At 59.5% G+C, this 18,382-nt stretch overlaps 1 protein-coding gene across 3 annotated transcripts; it reads right to left on the bottom strand.

Annotated features, from left to right (window-relative positions):
* Window positions 1-74: 74 nt before the first annotated feature.
* Window positions 75-18,106, bottom strand: RUVBL2 (RuvB like AAA ATPase 2). Of its 3 annotated transcripts, XM_034072431.1 has the most exons (15): window positions 17,988-18,106; window positions 16,744-16,792; window positions 16,391-16,446; window positions 15,401-15,542; window positions 12,785-12,914; window positions 11,770-11,836; window positions 10,345-10,451; window positions 9,211-9,304; window positions 8,347-8,470; window positions 7,634-7,728; window positions 4,914-5,032; window positions 3,715-3,834; window positions 2,474-2,603; window positions 1,485-1,599; window positions 75-123 (listed from the first exon to the last, which is right to left on the bottom strand). In XM_034072431.1, the coding sequence occupies exons 1-15, from the start codon at window positions 17,997-17,999 to the stop codon at window positions 98-100; spliced, it is 1,386 nt and encodes a 461-aa protein (XP_033928322.1). In that variant the 5' UTR covers window positions 18,000-18,106; the 3' UTR covers window positions 75-97. The 3 variants fall into 3 exon arrangements, with proteins under 3 accessions (XP_033928322.1, XP_033928323.1, XP_033928324.1); XM_034072432.1 differs by lacking the exons at window positions 16,391-16,446; window positions 16,744-16,792; window positions 17,988-18,106 and adding an exon at window positions 13,483-13,650 and having other exon boundaries at window positions 15,401-15,535; XM_034072433.1 differs by lacking the exons at window positions 15,401-15,542; window positions 16,391-16,446; window positions 16,744-16,792; window positions 17,988-18,106 and adding an exon at window positions 13,099-13,454.
* Window positions 18,107-18,382: the final 276 nt, after the last annotated feature.

Below are 18,382 nucleotides of genomic sequence, written 5' to 3'. Positions count from 1 at the left end.
GGGAGGGGCCTCGGGTGGGGGAGGGGGTGGGGGGAGGGTGGGGGAGGGGCAGGTGGGGGAGGGGCCTCGAGGAGGGTGGGGGAGGGGCGCGGGGGGGTCACGGCGTTTCCATGGTTTCGCTCTCTGCAAGAGGGGGGAGGGGGGGTCAGGGGTCAGACCCTCCCCCCACGGCTCTGCCCCCATCTGTGATCCCATTGAACCCCCAACCCCCCCATGGCCTGACCTCCATCTGACCCCATGGAGCCCCTCCCCCCACCTCATTATTGCCCGCATATCCCCCCTCCCTTACCCCCATCCCCCTCCCCCCACCCCCCCTTTGCCCCCCCATATCCCCTATGCATCGTTATTGCCCCCATCCCCCTCCCCCCACACATCTCATTATTGCCCCCATCCCCCACCCCTTTAACCCCCCCTCTCCCCCCATATCTCCCCAATACCCCATTACTGCCGCCATCCCCCCCCTCTTACCCCCCTCCCCCCCATCTCCACCCCCATCCCCCCTTTACCCCATCTCCCCTGTGCCCCATTGTTGCCCCCCATCCCCCTCTCCTTTACCCCCATTCCCCCTTGCCCCCATCTCACCCCCCACATCCTCCCCCACCCCACACACTATTGCCCTCATCCCCATTCCCCCTTTAAGCCCCCATCTCCCCCCCATATTCCCCTATGCCCCATAGTTGCCCCCATCCCCCTCTCCTTTACCCCCATCCCCCTCCCCCATCCCCCCTTTGCCCATCTCCCCCCCCATTCTCCCCCACCTGTCTCATTATTGCCCCTATCCCATTCCCCTCCCCCCATCCCCCTTTAACCCCCCCATATCTCCCCCCTATGTCCCATTATTGCCCCCATCCCCCCTCCCTTACCCCCATCCCCCTCCCCCCACCCCCCTTTGCCCCCCCATATCCCCTATGCATTGTTATTACCCCCACCCCCCTGCCCCCACACATCTCATTATTGCCCCCATCCCCCATCCCTTTAACCCCCCATCTCCCCCCATATCTCCCCAATGCCCCTTTATTGCCCCCATCCCCCTCTCTTACCCCCATACCCCTCCCCCATCCCCCCTTTGCGCCCCATCTCCCATTCTCCCCCACCTGTCTCATTATTGCTCCTATCCCATTCCCCTCCCCCCATGCTCCCTTTAACCCCCATCTCCCCTATACCCCATTGTTGCCCCCATCTCCCCCTTACCCCCATCCCCCTCCCCCCATCCCCCCTTTAACCCCATCTCCCCCCATATCTCCCCCATGCCCCATTGTTGCCCCCATCCCCCCTCTTACCCCCATGCCCCTCCCCCACATTCCCCCCTTTGCCCCCCTCCCCCCCATATCTCAATGCCCCCTTATTGCCCCCATCCCCTCCCCCCCCTCCCCCCTTTGCCCCTCCCCCCCCATATCCCCTATGTGGTGTTACTGCCCCACATCGCCCCCACCCATCCCCCCCTCCCCCCCCCTCCCCCCCCCGCCCCTCCCCCCCCCGCTCACGCAGCTCGTTGAACAGAAAAGCCTCCTGATATTCCCTCATGTACTGAGTGGATCTGGACTCGTCCAGGAACAGGGAATAGACTCGTTTGATGTCCTCCACCTGCACCTCCCCCCCCTGCGGACACCGGCTTGGTACAGCCCAACCCCCACACACAGACCCAACCCCCACCCTGACAGCCCAACCCCCCCCAGACAGACCCAACCCCCACCCTGACAGACCCAACCCCCACACAGACACCCCCCAACCCCCACCCCAAACAGCCCCAAAACCCATTGAAAACAGACCCAAAACCATGAAAAATAGCCCCAAAAACATCAAAATCCATCCAAAATACCCCAAAGCACAAGCAACAACCCCAAAATCAGCCCCAAACCAGCCCCACGTAACCCCCCCCGCCCCATAGCTACCCCATAGCTGTCCCATAGGTGCCCCATAGCTACCGAATAGCTGCCACATAGCTGCCCCACAGCTACCCCACAGGCGTCCCATAAGTGTCCCATAGCTACCCCATAGGTGCCCCATAGGTGCCCTATAGCTGCCTCATAGTGCCCCATAAGTACCCCATAGGTGCCCCATACCTGCCTCACAGCTGCCCCATAGCTACTCCTTAGGTGCCCCACAGATGCCCCATAGGTGCCCCATAGCTACCCCACAGCTGCCCCACATCTGCCCCATAGCTACCCCATAGCTGCCCTATAGCTACCCCATAGGTGCCCCATAGCTACCCCACACCTACCCCAAATCTACCCCATAAATGTCCCATAGCTACCCTACAGCTGCCTCACAGCTGCCCTATAGTGCCCCATAAGTACCCCACAGCTGCCCCACAGCTACCCCATAGCTTCCCCATAGATACCCCATAGGTGCCCCATAGCTACCTGATAGGTGCCCCATAGGTGCCCCATACCCGCCCCATAGCTACCCCATAGCTATCCCATAAATGCCCCATAGCTCCCCATATCCGCCCCACATCTGCCCCATATCGCACCTGCCTCTTCCTGGCCACGAGGCTGGCAGCAGTGATGAGCTGCATTGCATAGCGCAGGGAGGTCTCCAGCCCAATGCGTGTGAGCACCGAGTATGCATCATCCGTCATCTCCACGTCCTCCTCCTCGCACCTGGGGGGCAGGTGTGGGGCAGGTGTGGGGCAGATGTGGGGCAGGTGTGGGGCAGATGTGGGGCAGGTGTGGGGCAGGTGTGGGGCAGGTGTGGGGTGGATGTGGGGCAGGTGTGGGGCAGATGTGGGGCAGATGTGGGGCAGGTGTGGGGTGGATGTGGGGCAGGTGTGGGGCAGATGTGGGGCAGGTGTGGGGCAGATGTGGGGCAGGTGTGGGGCAGGTGTGGGGTGGATGTGGGGCAGGTGTGGGGCAGGTGTGGGGCAGGTGTGGGGCAGATGTGGGGCAGGTGTGGGGCAGGTGTGGGGTGGATGTGGGGCAGGTGTGGGGCAGATGTGGGGCAGATGTGGGGCAGGTGTGGGGCAGGTGTGGGGCAGATGTGGGGCAGATGTGGGGCAGGTGTGGGGCAGGTGTGGGGCAGGTGTGGGGCAGATGTGGGGCAGGTGTGGGGCAGGTGTGGGGCAGATGTGGGGCAGGTGTGGGGCGGATGTGGGGCGGATGTGGGGCGGATGTGGGGCAGGTGTGGGGCGGATGTGGGGTGGATGTGGGGCAGGTGTGGGGCAGGTGTGGGGCGGATGTGGGGCGGATGTGGGGCAGGTGTGGGGCAGGTGTGGGGCAGGTGTGGGGCAGGTGTGGGGTGGATGTGGGGCGGATGTGGGGCAGGTGTGGGGCAGGTGTGGGGCAGGTGTGGGGCGGGTGTGGGGCAGGTGTGGGGCAGGTGTGGGGCGGATGTGGGGCAGGTGTTGGGCGGATTTGGGGCAGGTGTGGGGTGGATGTGGGGCAGGAGAGGGGCTTGGGGGGCAGCCCCACTGACCTCCCTTGAGGGGGAATGGGAGGCTGGGGGGGGTGTGGGGATGGGAGATATGGGGCACAGGGGGATCTATGGGGCAGAGGGAGGGATCTATGGGGCACAGAGTGGGATCTATGGGTCACAGGCAGGGATCTATGGGGCACAGGGTGGGATCTATGGGGCACAGACAGGGATCTATGGGGCAGAGGGAGGGATCTATGGGGCACAGACAGGGATCTATGGGGCACAGGGTAGGATCTATGGGGCACAGGGAGGGATCTATGGGGCACACAGTGGGATCTATGGGGCAGCTCTGCCCCCCACCTGATCTTGAGGATCTGCTTGGTCTCCTTGTCGCTATAGGGCGCAGTGGAGATGATCAGGAGCCGGTCGAGGAGATCTATGGGGAGCCCATGGGGGCTCTGGTAGTTGGTTCCTCTGATCCTATTAATGGAGATCAAGGAGATCAATGGGGCTCAATGAGGTTCTATGGGGTACAATGGGGCTCAACTGGGTTCAATGGGGCTCAATGGGGTTCAATGGGGCTCTATGGGGTGCAAAGGGGCTCAATGGGGCTCAATGGGGTTCAATAGGGAGCAATGGGGCTCAAGGGGGCTCAATGGGGTACAATGGGGTCAATGGAGCGCAACGGGGTTCAATGGGGTGCAACGGGGTTCAATGGGGTTCAATGGGGCTCAATGAGTCTCTATGGGGCTCAACGGGGCTCAATGGGTCTCTATGGGTCTCTATGGTCTCTATGGGTCTCTATGGTCTCTATGGGTCTCTATGGGGCTCTATGGTCTCTATGGGGCTCAATGGGGTTCAATGGGTCTCTATGGGTCTCTATGGGTCTCTATGGGTCTCTATGGTCTCTATGGGTCTCTATGGGGCTCTATGGGTCTCTATGGGGCTCAGTGGGTCTCTATGGGGCTCTATGTGTCTCTATGGTCTCTATGGGTCTCTATGGTCTCTATGGGTCTCTATGGTCTCTATGGTCTCTATGGTCTCTCTCTATGGGTCTCTATGGGTCTCTATGAGTCTCTGTGGGTCTCTATGGAGCTCTATGGTCTCTATGGGTCTCTATGGGTCTCTATGGTCTCTATGGGTCTCTATGGGTCTCTATGGGTCTCTATGGGGCTCTATGGTCTCTATGGGTCTCTATGGGGCTCTATGGGTCTCTATGGGGCTCAGTGGGTCTCTATGGGGCTCTATGTGTCTCTATGGTCTCTATGGGTCTCTATGGTCTCTATGGGTCTCTATGGTCTCTATGGTCTCTATGGTCTCTCTCTATGGGTCTCTATGGGTCTCTATGAGTCTCTGTGGGTCTCTATGGAGCTCTATGGTCTCTATGGGTCTCTATGGGTCTCTATGGTCTCTATGGGTCTCTATGGTCTCTATGGGTCTCTATGGGTCTCTATGTGTCTCTATGTGTCTCTATGGGGCTCTATGGGGCTCTATGGGTCTCTATGGTCTCTATGGGTCTCTATGGGGCTCTATGGGTCTCTATGGGGCTCTATGGGTACCGGGTGATCCCGCGGTTGGTGGCCATGATGAGCACTGGGGCCATGTCACTCTCCAGCGCCCGGTTCAGGAAGGAGAAACACTCAATGTCCAACATGTGAACCTCATCGATGAACAGCACCTGCAATGGGGCAGATGTGGGGCAGATGTGGGGCAGATGTGGGGCAGGAGATGTGGGGCAGGAGATGTGGGGCAGGAGATGTGGGGCAGGGGATGTGGGGCAGGGGATGTGGGGCAGGGGATGTGGGGCAGGAGATGTGGGGCAGGGGATGTGGGGCAGATGTGGTGCAGGGGATGTGGGGCAGGAGATGTGGTGCAGATGTGGGGCAGGGGATGTGGGGCAGGGGATGTGGGGCAGGGGATGTGGGGCAGGGGATGTGGGGCAGGGGATGTGGGGCAGGAGATGTGGGGCAGGAGATGTGGGGCAGATGTGGGGCAGGGGATGTGGGTCAGATGTGGGGCAGGAGATGTGGGGCAGATGTGGGGCAGGGGATGTGGGGCAGGAGATGTGGGGCAGGGGATGTGGGGCAGGGGATGTGGGGCAGGAGATGTGGGGCAGATGTGGGGCAGGGGATGTGGGGCAGGGGATGTGGGGCAGGGGATGTGGGGCAGGGGATGTGGGGCAGATGTGGGGCAGGAGATGTGGGGCAGGGGATGTGGGGCAGGGGATGTGGGGCAGGAGATGTGGGGCAGATGTGGGGCAGGGGATGTGGGGCAGGGGATGTGGGTCAGATGTGGGGCAGGAGATGTGGGGCAGGGGATGTGGGGTAGGGGATGTGGGGCAGGGGATGTGGGGCAGGAGGTGTGGGGCAGGGATGTGGGGCAGGGGTTTGTGGGGCAGGGGATGTGGGGCAGGAGATGTGGGGCAGGGGATGTGGGGCAGGGGATGTGGGGCAGGGGATGTGGGGCAGGAGATGTGAGGCAGGGGATGTGGGGCAGGGGATGTGGGGCAGGGGATGTGGGGCAGGAGATGTGGGGGCAGGGGATGTGGGGCAGATGTGGGGCAGGGGATGTGGGGCAGGGGATGTGGGGCAGGAGATGTGGGGCAGGGGATGTGGGGCAGATGTGGTGCAGGGGATGTGGGGCAGGAGATGTGGGGCAGGGGATGTGGGGCAGGGGATGTGGGGCAGGGGATGTGGGGCAGATGTGGGGCAGGGGATGTGGGGCAGGAGATGTGGGGCAGGGGATGTGGGGCAGGAGATGTGGGGCAGGGGATGTGGGGCAGGGGATGTGGGGCAGGGGATGTGGGGCAGGAGATGTGAGGCAGGGGATGTGGGGCAGGGGATGTGGGGCAGGAGATGTGGGGCAGGAGATGTGGGGCAGATGTGGGGCAGGGGATGTGGGGCAGGGGATGTGGGGCAGGGGATGTGGGGCAGGGGATGTGGGGCAGATGTGGGGCAGGAGATGTGGGGCAGGGGATGTGGGGCAGGGGATGTGGGGCAGGAGATGTGGGGCAGATGTGGGGCAGGGGATGTGGGGCAGGGGATGTGGGGCAGGGGATGTGGGGCAGGGGATGTGGGGCAGATGTGGGGCAGGAGATGTGGGGCAGGGGATGTGGGGCAGGGGATGTGGGGCAGGAGATGTGGGGCAGATGTGGGGCAGGGGATGTGGGGCAGGGGATGTGGGTCAGATGTGGGGCAGGAGATGTGGGGCAGGGGATGTGGGGTAGGGGATGTGGGGCAGGGGATGTGGGGCAGGAGATGTGGGGCAGGGGATGTGGGGCAGGAGATGTGGGGCAGGGGATGTGGGGCAGGGGATGTGGGGCAGGGGATGTGGGGCAGGAGATGTGAGGCAGGGGATGTGGGGCAGGGGATGTGGGGCAGGGGATGTGGGGCAGGAGATGTGGGGCAGGGGATGTGGGGCAGGGGATGTGGGGCAGATGTGGGGCAGGGGATGTGGGGCAGGGGATGTGGGGCAGGAGATGTGGGGCAGGGGATGTGGGGCAGATGTGGTGCAGGGGATGTGGGGCAGGAGATGTGGGGCAGGGGATGTGGGGCAGGGGATGTGGGGCAGGGGATGTGGGGCAGATGTGGGGCAGGGGATGTGGGTCAGATGTGGGGCAGGAGATGTGGGGCAGATGTGGGGCAGGAGATGTGGGGCAGGGGATGTGGGGCAGGAGATGTGGGGCAGGAGATGTGGGGCAGATGTGGGGCAGGAGATGTGGGGCAGGAGATGTGGGGCAGGGGATGTGGGGCAGGAGATGTGGGGCAGGAGATGTGGGGCAGGGGATGTGGGGCAGGGGATGTGGGGCAGGGGATGTGGGGCAGGAGATGTGGGGCAGGGGATGTGGGGCAGGAGATGTGGGGCAGGAGATGTGGGGCAGATGTGGGGCAGGAGATGTGGGGCAGGAGATGTGGGGCAGGGGATGTGGGGCAGGAGATGTGGGGCAGGAGATGTGGGGCAGGGGATGTGGGGCAGGAGATGTGGGGCAGATGTTGGGCAGTGGATGTGGGGCAGGAGATGTGGGGCAGGGGATGTGGGGCAGGGGATGTGGGGCAGGGGATGTGGGGCAGGAGATGTGGGGCAGCAGATGTGGGGCAGGGGATGTGGGGCAGGAGATGTGGGGCAGATGTTGGGCAGTGGATGTGGGGCAGGAGATGTGGGGCAGGGGATGTGGGGCAGGGGATGTGGGGCAGGGGATGTGGGGCAGGAGATGTGGGGCAGCAGATGTGGGGCAGCTGCCCCATAGATCCCCCCCTGCCCCACATGCCCCACTGCTCACCCCTGGGATGACTTCAGCTTTCCCCTCCTCGCGCCATTCGGCCACCTTGGCATTGATCTGCTCTCGCACCTCAGCCTTGATCTCACCTGTGTCCCCTATGGGGCAGAGAGAGAGATATGGGGTGATGTGGGGCTGGATATGGGGGTTTATGGGATGGAATGGTGGGTTATGGGGGGATAAGTGGGGGTAACGGGGGGATAAAGGGTCTTGTGGGATGGGATATGGGGGGATGAAGGGCTATAGGGGGATGCTGGGGGTGTTATTAGGGGATGCTATGGGGGTCCTGGGGGTCCCACTTATGGGTCCCACTTATGGGTCCCAGTTATAGGTCCCACTTATAGGTCCCATTTATGGCTCCCACTTATGGGTCCCGCTTGTGGATCCCACTTGTGGATCCCACTTATGGGTCCGACTTATGGGTCCGGCTGTGTGTCTGGTTGTGTGTCCGGTTGTGTCCCCGGTTGTGTGTCCGGTTGTGTGTCCGGTTGTGTGTCCGGTTGTGTGTCTGGTTGTGTGTCCGGTTGTGTCCCCGGTTGTGTCCCCGGTTGTGTCCCCGGTTGTGTCCCCGGTTGTGTCCCCGGTTGTGTGTCCGGTTGTGTCCCCGGTTGTGTGTCCGGTTGTGTGTCCGGTTGTGTGTCCGGTTGTGTGTCCGTCTGTGTGTCCGGTTGTGTGTCCTGTTGTGTGTCTGGTTGTGTGTCCGGCTGTCCCCGTACCCGAGAACAGCGCCAGGAATCCCTGCGTGCGGCTGTTGATGACGTCAATCTCATGCAGTGACACTGTGTGAACAACCTCCTTCCGCTTCTGCAGTTCTCCATCCGGGCACTGCACGAACTTCGTCTGGGGGGAAACACACAGAGTCAGCCCTGACCCATAGCTGCCCTATAGCTGCCCCATAGCGACAACATACCTGCCCCATAGCGGCCCCATACCCGCCCCATAGTGACCCCATACCCATCCCATATTGGCCCCATAGCTGCCCCATAAATGTCCCATAGCAGTCCCATAGTGGCCCCACACTAGCCCAATAGCTGCCCAATAGCTGCCCTATAGCAGCCCCATAGCCACCCCATAGCCGTCCCATAGCCACCCCATAAGCGCCCCATAGCGGCCCCATAGCTGCCCCATAGCCACCCCATAGCTGCCCCATAGTGACCCCATAGCCGCCCCATAGCCACCCAATAGATACCCCATAGCAGCCCCATAGCCGCCCCATACCCACCCCATAGCAGCCCCATACCCACCCCATAGCAGCCCCATACCCACCCCATAGCTACCCCATAGCCACCCCATAGCTGCCCCATAGCCACCCCATAGCAGCCCCATATCCGCCCCATAGCCGCCCCATAGCTGCCCCATAGCTACCCCATAGCCACCCCATAGCTGCCCCATAGCCACCCCATAGCCGCCCCACAGCCACCCCATAGCAGCCCCATACCCACCCCATAGCTACCCCACAGCCACCCCATAGCTGCCCCATACCCACCCCATAGCCACCACATACCCACCCCATAGCCACCCCATACCCCTATCTGCCCCATACCCACCCCATAGCAGCCCCACAGCCGCCCCACCCCCACCTGTGCTCCCATAGCATCATAGTCTCGAGCTCTGGTGAACGAGCGCCCGAGCTTGGAGATCTTCCCTGTGGCCTTGTCGATGGTGATGACGTCACTGGGGTCAAAGGGCGTCAGGGTCAGGATGGGGGGGGGTCAAAGGGCATCAGGATGGGGGGTCCCTGCCCCCCCTCCCCCCGTTTTGGGATGGATTTACCCATTTTTGGATGGTTTTTACCCATTTTCAACCGTTTGACCCAATTTGTGCCTTTTTCAACCCATTTTTCACTTTAGTTTTGCCTTTTTAGCTATTTTCTATCTTTTTAACCAAAATTGGGTTTTTTCCACCCATTTTGAGCCTTTTCCATCCTTTATGGCTCATTTTGAAGCTTTTCAACCCATTTTTGCTCAATTTTTACCCATTTTTGGCCTTTTTCACCCCAATTTGAGCGTTTCCTGCCCCATTTCCCCCTATTCCTCCCCATTCCCTGCCCCATAGCTGCCCCACTGCTGCCCCATTGCTGCCCCACTCACCCCATTGCTGCCCCGTTGCTGCCCCATAGCTGCCCCACTCACCCCATAGCTGCCCCATAGCTGCCCCACATCACCCCATTGCTGCCCCATTGCATGCCCCCCTGCCCCACATCACCCCATGGGGCTGCCCCATTACTGCCCCATTGCTGCCCCACTCACCCCATAGCTGCCCCCCAGCAGCCGCACTCACCCCATTGCAGCCCCATGGGGCTGCCCCATTGCTCCCCCACATCCCCACATTGCTGCCCCATAGCTGCCCCACAGCTGCCCCACAGCAGCCCACTCACCCCATAGCTGCCCCATAGCTGCCCCACAGCAGCCGCACTCACCCCATTCCTGCCCCATTGCATGACTCCCTGCCCCACATCACTCCATGGGGCTGCCCCATTGCTGCCGCACTCACCCCATTGCTGCCCCATCCCTGCCCCATAGCTGCCCCACTGCAGCCGCACTCACCCCATTGCTGCCCCATAGCTGCCCCACAGCAGCCGCACTCACCCCATTGCTGCCCCATAGCTGCCCCACTGCAGCCGCACTCACCCCATTGCTGCCCCATAGCTGCCCCACTGCAGCCGCACTCACCCCATTGCTGCCCCATAGCTGCCCCACTGCAGCCGCACTCACCCTGCCTGCACCTTCTCCCTGCTCAAGGCCTCGATCATCCTGCCCCCCAAGTCATAGATTGTCTCCATCTCTGTGGTCTTGAGAGTCAACTTCCCCACTTTGGTGCCCTGGGGGGACCCAGAGATGTGGGGCAGGACCCATAGATGTGGGGGGGACCCATAGATGTGGGGCAGGACCCATAGATGTGGGGCAGGACCCATAGATGTGGGGCAGGACCCATAGATGTGGGGGAGGACCCATAGATGTGGGGCAGGACCCAGAGATGTGGGGCAGGACCCATAGATGTGGGGGGGACCCATAGATGTGGGGCAGGACCCATGGATGTGGGGCAGGACCCATAGATGTGGGGCAGGACCCATAGATGTGGGGGGGGACCCATAGACGTGGGGTGAGGCCCATGGATGTGGGGGGGACCCATAGATGTGGGGCAGGACCCATGGATGTGGGGCAGGACCCATGGATGTGGGGGGGACCCATAGATGTGGGGCAGGACCCATAGACGTGGGGTGAGGCCCATGGATGTGGGGGGGACCCATAGATGTGGGGCAGGACCCATAGATGTGGGGGGGACCCATAGATGTGGGGCAGGACCCATAGATGTGGGGCAGGACCCATGGATGTGGGGCGGGACCCATAGATGTGGGGCAGGACCCATGGATGTGGGGCAGGACCCATAGATGTGGGGCAGGACCCATGGATGTGGGGTGAGCCCCATGGATGTGGGGCAGGACCCATAGATGTGGGGCAGGACCCATGGATGTGGGGCAGGAACCATAGATGTGGGGCAGGACCCATAGATGTGGGGCAGGACCCATGGATGTGGGGCAGGACCCATAGATGTGGGGCAGGACCCATGGATGTGGGGGGACCCATGGATGTGGGGGGGGACCCATAAATGTGGGGGGACCCATAGATGTGGGGGGGGACCCATGGATGTGGGGCAGGACCCATGGATGTGGGGCAGGACCCATAGATGTGGGGGGACCCATGGATCTGAGCATTCCAAAGGAGTTATGGGGTGCTATAGGGGGTATGAGGCGCTATAGGGGGTTATGGGGCGCTATAGGGTGGTTACGGGGCGCTATAGGGATCTATGGGGTGCTATAGGGGGTTATGGGGCGCTATGGGGTGCTATGGGGTGCTATAGGGGGTTATGGGGCGCCATAGGGATCTATGGGCTGCTATAGGGTGGTTATGGGGTGCTATAGGGGTTATGGGGCACTATAGGGATCTATGGGGTGCTATAGGTGGCCATGAGGCGCTATAGGGACGTTATGGGGTGCTAACGGGGGTTATGGGGTGCTATAGGAGGTTATGGGGTGCTGAAGGTGGTTATGTGGTGCTATAGGGATCTATGGTGTGCTATAGGGATCTATGGGGTGCTATAGGGATCTATGGGTCGCTATGGGTCTGTGCCCCACTGACTGTGCCGGTCGCAGGTCGGTCAATCTGCAGCTCCACAACCTCCCCCTCGATGATCTCAGTCTCCTCCCTAGGAGAGAAACCCAAAAGGAACAATGGGGACCCCAAAACCGGGTTCACGACCCCACACCCGGGTTCATGACCCCAACCCCGGGTTCATGACCCCAAACCCGGGTTCCTGACCCCAAACCCGGGTTCCTGACCCCAAACCCGGGTTCATGACCCCACACCCGTGTTCATGACCCCAAACCCGGGTTCATGACCCCAAACCCAGATGTGTGACCCCAAACCCGGGTTCATGACCCCAAACCCAGATGTGTGACCCCAAACCCGGGTTCATGACCCCAAACCCGGGTTCATGACCCCAAACCCGGGTTCATGACCCCACACCCGGGTTCATGACCCCACACCCGGGTTCATGACCCCAAACCCAGGTTCATGACCCCAAACCCGGGTTCATGACCCCACACCTGGGTTCATGACCCCAAACCCAGGTTCATGACCCCAAACCCGGATGCGTGACCCCAAACCCAGGTTCATGACCCCAAACCTGTGTTCATGACCCCAAACCCGGGTTCATGACCCCAAACCCGGGTTCATGACCCCAAACCCAGGTTCATGACCCCAAACCTGTGTTCATGACCCCAAACCCGGGTTCATGACCCCAAACCCAGGTTCATGACCCCAAACCCGGATGTGTGACCCCAAACCCGGGTTCATGACCCCAAACCCAGGTTCATGACCCCAAACCCAGATGTGTGACCCCAAACCCGGGTTCATGACCCCAAACCCAGGTTCATGACCCCAAACCCAGATGTGTGACCCCAAACCCGGGTTCATGACCCCAAACCCAGATGTGTGACCCCAAACCCGGGTTCCTGACCCCAAACCCAGGTTCATGACCCCAAACCCGGGTTCATGACCCCAAACCCGTGTTCATGACCCCAAACCCGGGTTCATGACCCCAAACCCAGGTTCATGACCCCACACCCGGGTTCATGACCCCAGGGTTACCCACCTGATGCGCACACCGATGGAGCGCCGGAAGGACTGAGTCAGAGCCTCCGTGCGGCTCATCTCTAGGGAGAAGATCTCACTGCCGGCAATGGCTGTGAATGGGGTGTCAGGGCCTAGGGCCTGAGCCATGCCTGGGGACACAGGGGATATGGGGCTGACCCATAGAGCTATGGGGCAGGGGAGCTATGGGGCAGACCCATAGGAGCTATGGGGCAGGGATAGGGGAGCTATGGGGCAGGGGAGCTATGGGGCAGAGCCATAGGAGCTATGGGGCAGAGCCATAGAGGGGTAGGGATAGGGATCTATGGGGCAGACCCATAGCAATGGCTGTGAATGGGGTGTCAGGGCCTAGAGCCTGAGCCATGCCTGCGGACACAGGGGATATGGGGCTGACCCATAGAGCTATGGGGCAGGGGAGCTATGGGGCAGGGGTAGGGGAGCTATGGGGCAGAGCCATAGCAATGGCTGTGAATGGGGTGTCAGGGCCTAGAGCCTGAGCCATGCCTGGGGATACAGGGGGATATGGGGCTGACCCATAGAGCTATGGGGCAGGGATAGGGGAGCTATGGGGCAGAGCCATAGCAATGGCTGTGAATGGGGTGTCAGGGCCTAGAGCCTGAGCCATGCCTGGGGACACAGGGAGATATGGGGCTGACCCATAGGAGCTATGGGGCTGACCCACAGATCTATGGGGCAGACCCATAGCAATGGCTGTGAATGGGGTGTCAGGGCCTAGAGCCTGAGCCATGCCTGGGGACACAGGGGGTATGGGGCTGACCCATAGGAGCTATGGGGCAGGGGAGCTATGGGGCAGAGCCATAGCAATGGCTGTGAATGGGGTGTCAGGGCCCAGGGCCTGAGCCATGCCTGCGGACACAGGGAGATGTGGGGCTAACCCATAGAGCTATGGGGCAGGGGAGATATGGGGCAGGGATAGGGGAGCTATGGGGCAGAGCCATAGCAATGGCTGTGAATGGGGTGTCAGGGCCTAGAGCCTGAGCCATGCCTGGGGACACAGGGGATATGGGGCTGACCCATAGAGCTATGCGGCAGGGGAGCTATGGGGCAGGGATAGGGGAGCTATGGGGCAGACCCATGGGATGTATGGGGCAGACCCACGGATCTATGGGGCAGGGATAGGGGAGCTATGGGGCAGGGATAGGGGAGCTATGGGGCAGAGCCATAGCGATGGCCGTGAAGGGAGTGTCAGCACCCAGAGCCTGAGCCATGCCTGGGGACACAGGGGGATATGGGGCAGACCCATAGGAGCTATGGGGCAGACCCATAGTGATGGTAGTGCAGGGATAGGGGATCTATGGGGCAGAGCCATAGTGATGTGGGTATAGGGGATCTATGGGGCAGACCCATGGGATCTATGGGGCAGCCCCATAGCGGTGCAGGGGGTATCTATGGGGCAGACCCATAGCGGTGCAGGGATAGGGAATCTATGGGGCAGACCCACGTATCTATGGGGCAGGGACAGGGTATCTATGGGGCAGCCCCATAGCGGTGCAGGGACAGGGGGTATCTATGGGGCAGACCCATAGCAATGGCCGTGCAGGGAGAGGGGTTATCTATGGGGCAGACCCATAGCAATGGCAGTGGATAGGGGGTATCTATGGGGCAGCCCCATAGCGGTGCAGGGACAGGAGGTATCTATGGGGCAGCCCCATAGCAATGGCAGTGGATAGGGGGTATCTATGGGGCAGACCCACAGCGGTCTGGGTATAGGGTATCTATAGGTCAGACCCATAGCAATGGCTGTGTATAGGGTATCTGTGGGTCAGACCCATAGCAATGGCTGTGTATAGGGTATCTATGGGGCAGACCCATAGCAATGGCTGTGTATAGGGTATCTATAGGTCAGACCCATAGCAATGGCTGTGTATAGGGTATCTATAGGTCAGACCCATAGCAATGGCTGTGTATAGGGTATCTATAGGTCAGACCCATAGCAATGGCTGTGCATAGGGTATCTATGGGGCAGACCCATAGCAATGGCTGTGCATAGGGTATCTATAGGTCAGACCCATAGCAATGGCTGTGTATAGGATATCTATAGGTCAGACCCATAGCAATGGCTGTGTATAGGGTATCTATAGGTCAGACCCATAGCAATGGCTGTGTATAGGGTATCTATAGGTCAGACCCATAGCAATGGCTGTGTATAGGGTATCTATAGGGCAGACCCATAGCAATGGCAGTGTATAGGGTATCTATAGGTCAGACCCATAGCAATGGCTGTGTATAGGGTATCTATAGGGCAGACCCATAGCGATGGCTGTGTATAGGGTATCTATGGGGCAGACCCATAGCAATGGCTGTGTATAGGGTATCTATAGGTCAGACCCATAGCAATGGCAGTGTAAGGTATCTATAGGTCAGACCCATAGCAATGGCTGTGTATAGGGTATCTATAGGGCAGCCCCATAGCAATGGCTGTGTATAGGGTATCTATAGGTCAGACCCATAGCAATGGCAGTGTAAGGTATCTATAGGTCAGACCCATAGCAATGGCAGTGTAAGGTATCTATAGGTCAGACCCATAGCAATGGCTGTGTATAGGGTATCTATAGGGCAGACCCATAGCGGTGTATAGGGTATCTATGGGGCAGACCCATAGCAATGGCTGTCTTGCCGGTCCCAGGCTGTCCTGCTATCAGCACTGCTCTCCCTGCGATCTTCCCTTCCTTGATCATCTCCAGTATGACACCAGCAGCACGACGAGCGCTCAGCTGCCCCACCATGCCCTGCGACACCTGGGGGGGGGGGGGGGGGGGGGCAACAATTACCCCCCTTGTACCCCCCCATTTACCCCCCATTATCCCCCCTATTCCCCCCCTTTGCTCCCCCTATTCCCCTCTCTTTATGCCCCCAATCCCCCCCCAAAACCCCTAAGTCCCCCCCATATCCCCCCCCTTTACCCACCTGTATCCCCCCATACCCCAATCCCCCCCGTTCCCCCCCCTGCATGCCCATCCCCCCCCCTGCACCCCCCCCCCAATTCCCTCTCTGTACCCCCCAATGCCACCTCTGGACCCCTCCTGCTCCCCCCCATTCCCCCCCCATGCATCCCCCAATCTCTCCCCTTTACCCCTTCAATCCCCCCCATAGCCCCCAATCCCCCCAGTCCCCCTTTACCCCCCAATCCCCTCCCTGCACCCCCAACACCCCCCATTTACCCCCCATTCCCCCCCTTGTACCCCCCATATGCCCCAATTCCCCCCTTTACCCTTTCAAATCCCCCCTTTACCCCCCAATCACCCCCATTGTACCCCCCCAATTCCCTCCTTACCCCCCAATTCCATTTACCCCCCCAATCCACCCCTGTACACCCCAATTACCCCCCCTGCACCCCCCCTTATACCCTCCCAATTCTCCCCCCTTTACCCCCCCATTTCCCCCACTGTACCCCCCCAATGCCCCCCCTGTACCCCCATTTCCACCCCCTTACCCCCCTAATCCCCCCCACACCCCTTAATGCACCCCTTTACCCCTTCAATTCCCCCCCAAGTCCCCCCCTTTATATCCCCCCTGCACCCCCAAAGTCCCCCCCATAGCCCCCCAATTGCCCCTGTACCCCCCCATGATAGCAGCCCCATGGTACCTGCCGCGGCTCTAGGGCATCGTCCAGGCCCAGGCCCCGGATGTGGGAATGAGCCCCTGAAAACAGAGAATTCCAGGGGGAAACAGACCCAAAATGAACAGAAATGAACCCAAAATGAGCAGAAATGAACCCAAAATGAGCAGAAATGAACCCAAAATGTGCAGAAATGAACCCAAAAAGAGCAGAAATGAACCCAAAATGAGAGGAAATGAACCCAAAATGAGCGGAAATGAACCCAAAATGAACAGAAATGACCCCAAACTGATCAGGAATGACCCCAACCGAGGGGTCAGCCCCACACTGAGGGGGGGACACAGACCCCCCCCCCCCCCATAGTCACCAATGGTACTGACCGATGCGCTCGATCCGGGTCACGTCCCGAACCTCAGGGACCTTCGGGAGCTGCCAACGGGGTCAGAGGTCAGGGGTCACACAAACCTCACCCCAAAATACACCTTTTTGTACCCAAAAATACCCTTTTTATACCCGAAAAAACCTCTTTTTAGCCCCAAAAAGCCCGATTTTAACCCCAAAAAAACCCTTTTTATACCAAAACCCCCCAGTTTTATACCCAAAAACCCCCTTTTTATACGCCAAAACCCCCTTTTTATACCCAAAAAACCCTTTTTAGCCCCAAAAAGCCCGATTTTAACCCCAAAAAACCCCTTTTTATACCCAGAAAACCCCTTTTCATCCCCAAAAAACCCGGTTTTATCCCCAAAAAAACCTTTTAGCCCCCCAAAAACCCCTTTTTATACCCGAAAAAACCTCTTTTTAGCCCCAAAAAACCCTTTAATACCCCAAAAAATTCTTCATTTATCCCCTAAAAGCCTTTTTTTATCCCCAAAATAAACCTTTTTATGCCCAAAAAAACCCGGTTTTAGCCCCAAAAACCCATTCTTATCCCCAAAAAAACCTTTTTATCCTTCCAAAAACCTCTTTTTCTCCCCAAAAAAACCGTTATCCCCAAAAAACTCAGTTTTATCCCCAAAAACCCCCTTTTTAGCCCCAAAAAATCCCGGTTTTAGCCCCAAAAAAACCCATTTTTAGCCACAAAAAACCCCGGTTTTAACCCCCAAAAACACGGTTTTATCCCCAAAACCCCCATTTTTAGCCCCCAAAACCCCATTTTTAGCCCCAAAACCCCATTTTTAGCCCCAAAACCCCCATTTTTAGCCCCAAAACCCCCATTTTTAGCCCCAAAACCCCATTTTTAGCCCCAAAAACCCCGTTTTTAGCTCCAAAGAACCCATTTTTAGCCCCCAAAACCCCGTTTTTAGCTCCAAAGAACCCATTTTTAGCCCCCAAAACCCCGTTTTTCTCCCCAAAACCCCATTTTTAGCCCCAAAATCCCCATTTTTAGCCCCAAAAACCCCGGTTTTACCCCCAAAGACCCCAATTTTATCCCCAAAAGCCCCAATTTTATCCCTAAAACCCCGGTTTTACCCACAAAAAAACCCATTTTTAGCCCCAAAATCCCCGTTTTTAGCCCCAAAACCCCATTTTTAGCCCCAAAATCCCCATTTTTAGCCCCAAAATCCCCATTTTTAGCCCCAAAATCCCCATTTTTAGCCCCAAAATCCCTTCCCCCCCTCACCGTTGTTGCCATGGCGCCGCTCAGCCCGCGCTCCCCTCACGCTCGCCGGAAGTGGCCCCGGGCCGGAAGCGAGCAGGGGGAAGGGGCGGGGCTTCCGGTGAGGCCGCTCTGGCAGCGCGACTCTATGGTGCGCGGTCCTCCAACCCCCCCATAGCTGCCCCATAGATAGTCCCCAGCCCCATAGACGCTGTGTAGCCCCATTAGGCTGCCCCATAGATACTCTTCAACCCCATAACCAGCCCCATAGGCACCCCATAGATGCCCAACACCCTCCCCTTACCCCATAGCCCACCCCAGAGCTACCCCATAGATAGTCCCCAGCCCCATAGATGCTGTGTAGCCCCATTAGGCTGCCCCATAGATACTCCACAACCCCATAACCTGCCCCATAGATG

This window comes from Melopsittacus undulatus, chromosome 27, assembly GCF_012275295.1.
Source record: "Melopsittacus undulatus isolate bMelUnd1 chromosome 27, bMelUnd1.mat.Z, whole genome shotgun sequence".
Taxonomy (NCBI): Eukaryota; Metazoa; Chordata; class Aves; order Psittaciformes; family Psittaculidae; genus Melopsittacus; species Melopsittacus undulatus.
The sequence above is the reverse complement of the archived record's forward strand: the minus strand, read 5'-3'. Positions and strand labels throughout refer to the sequence as shown.

Coding starts and splice junctions, on each gene's coding strand:
- RUVBL2 (XM_034072431.1), bottom strand. Junction 9,305..10,344: donor AGGGAGAAGGTGCAGGCAGG/GTGAGTGCGGCT, acceptor CTTTGACCCCAG/TGACGTCATCACCATCGACA. Junction 3,835..4,913: donor ACCAACCGCGGGATCACCCG/GTACCCATAGAG, acceptor CTCCATTAATAG/GATCAGAGGAACCAACTACC.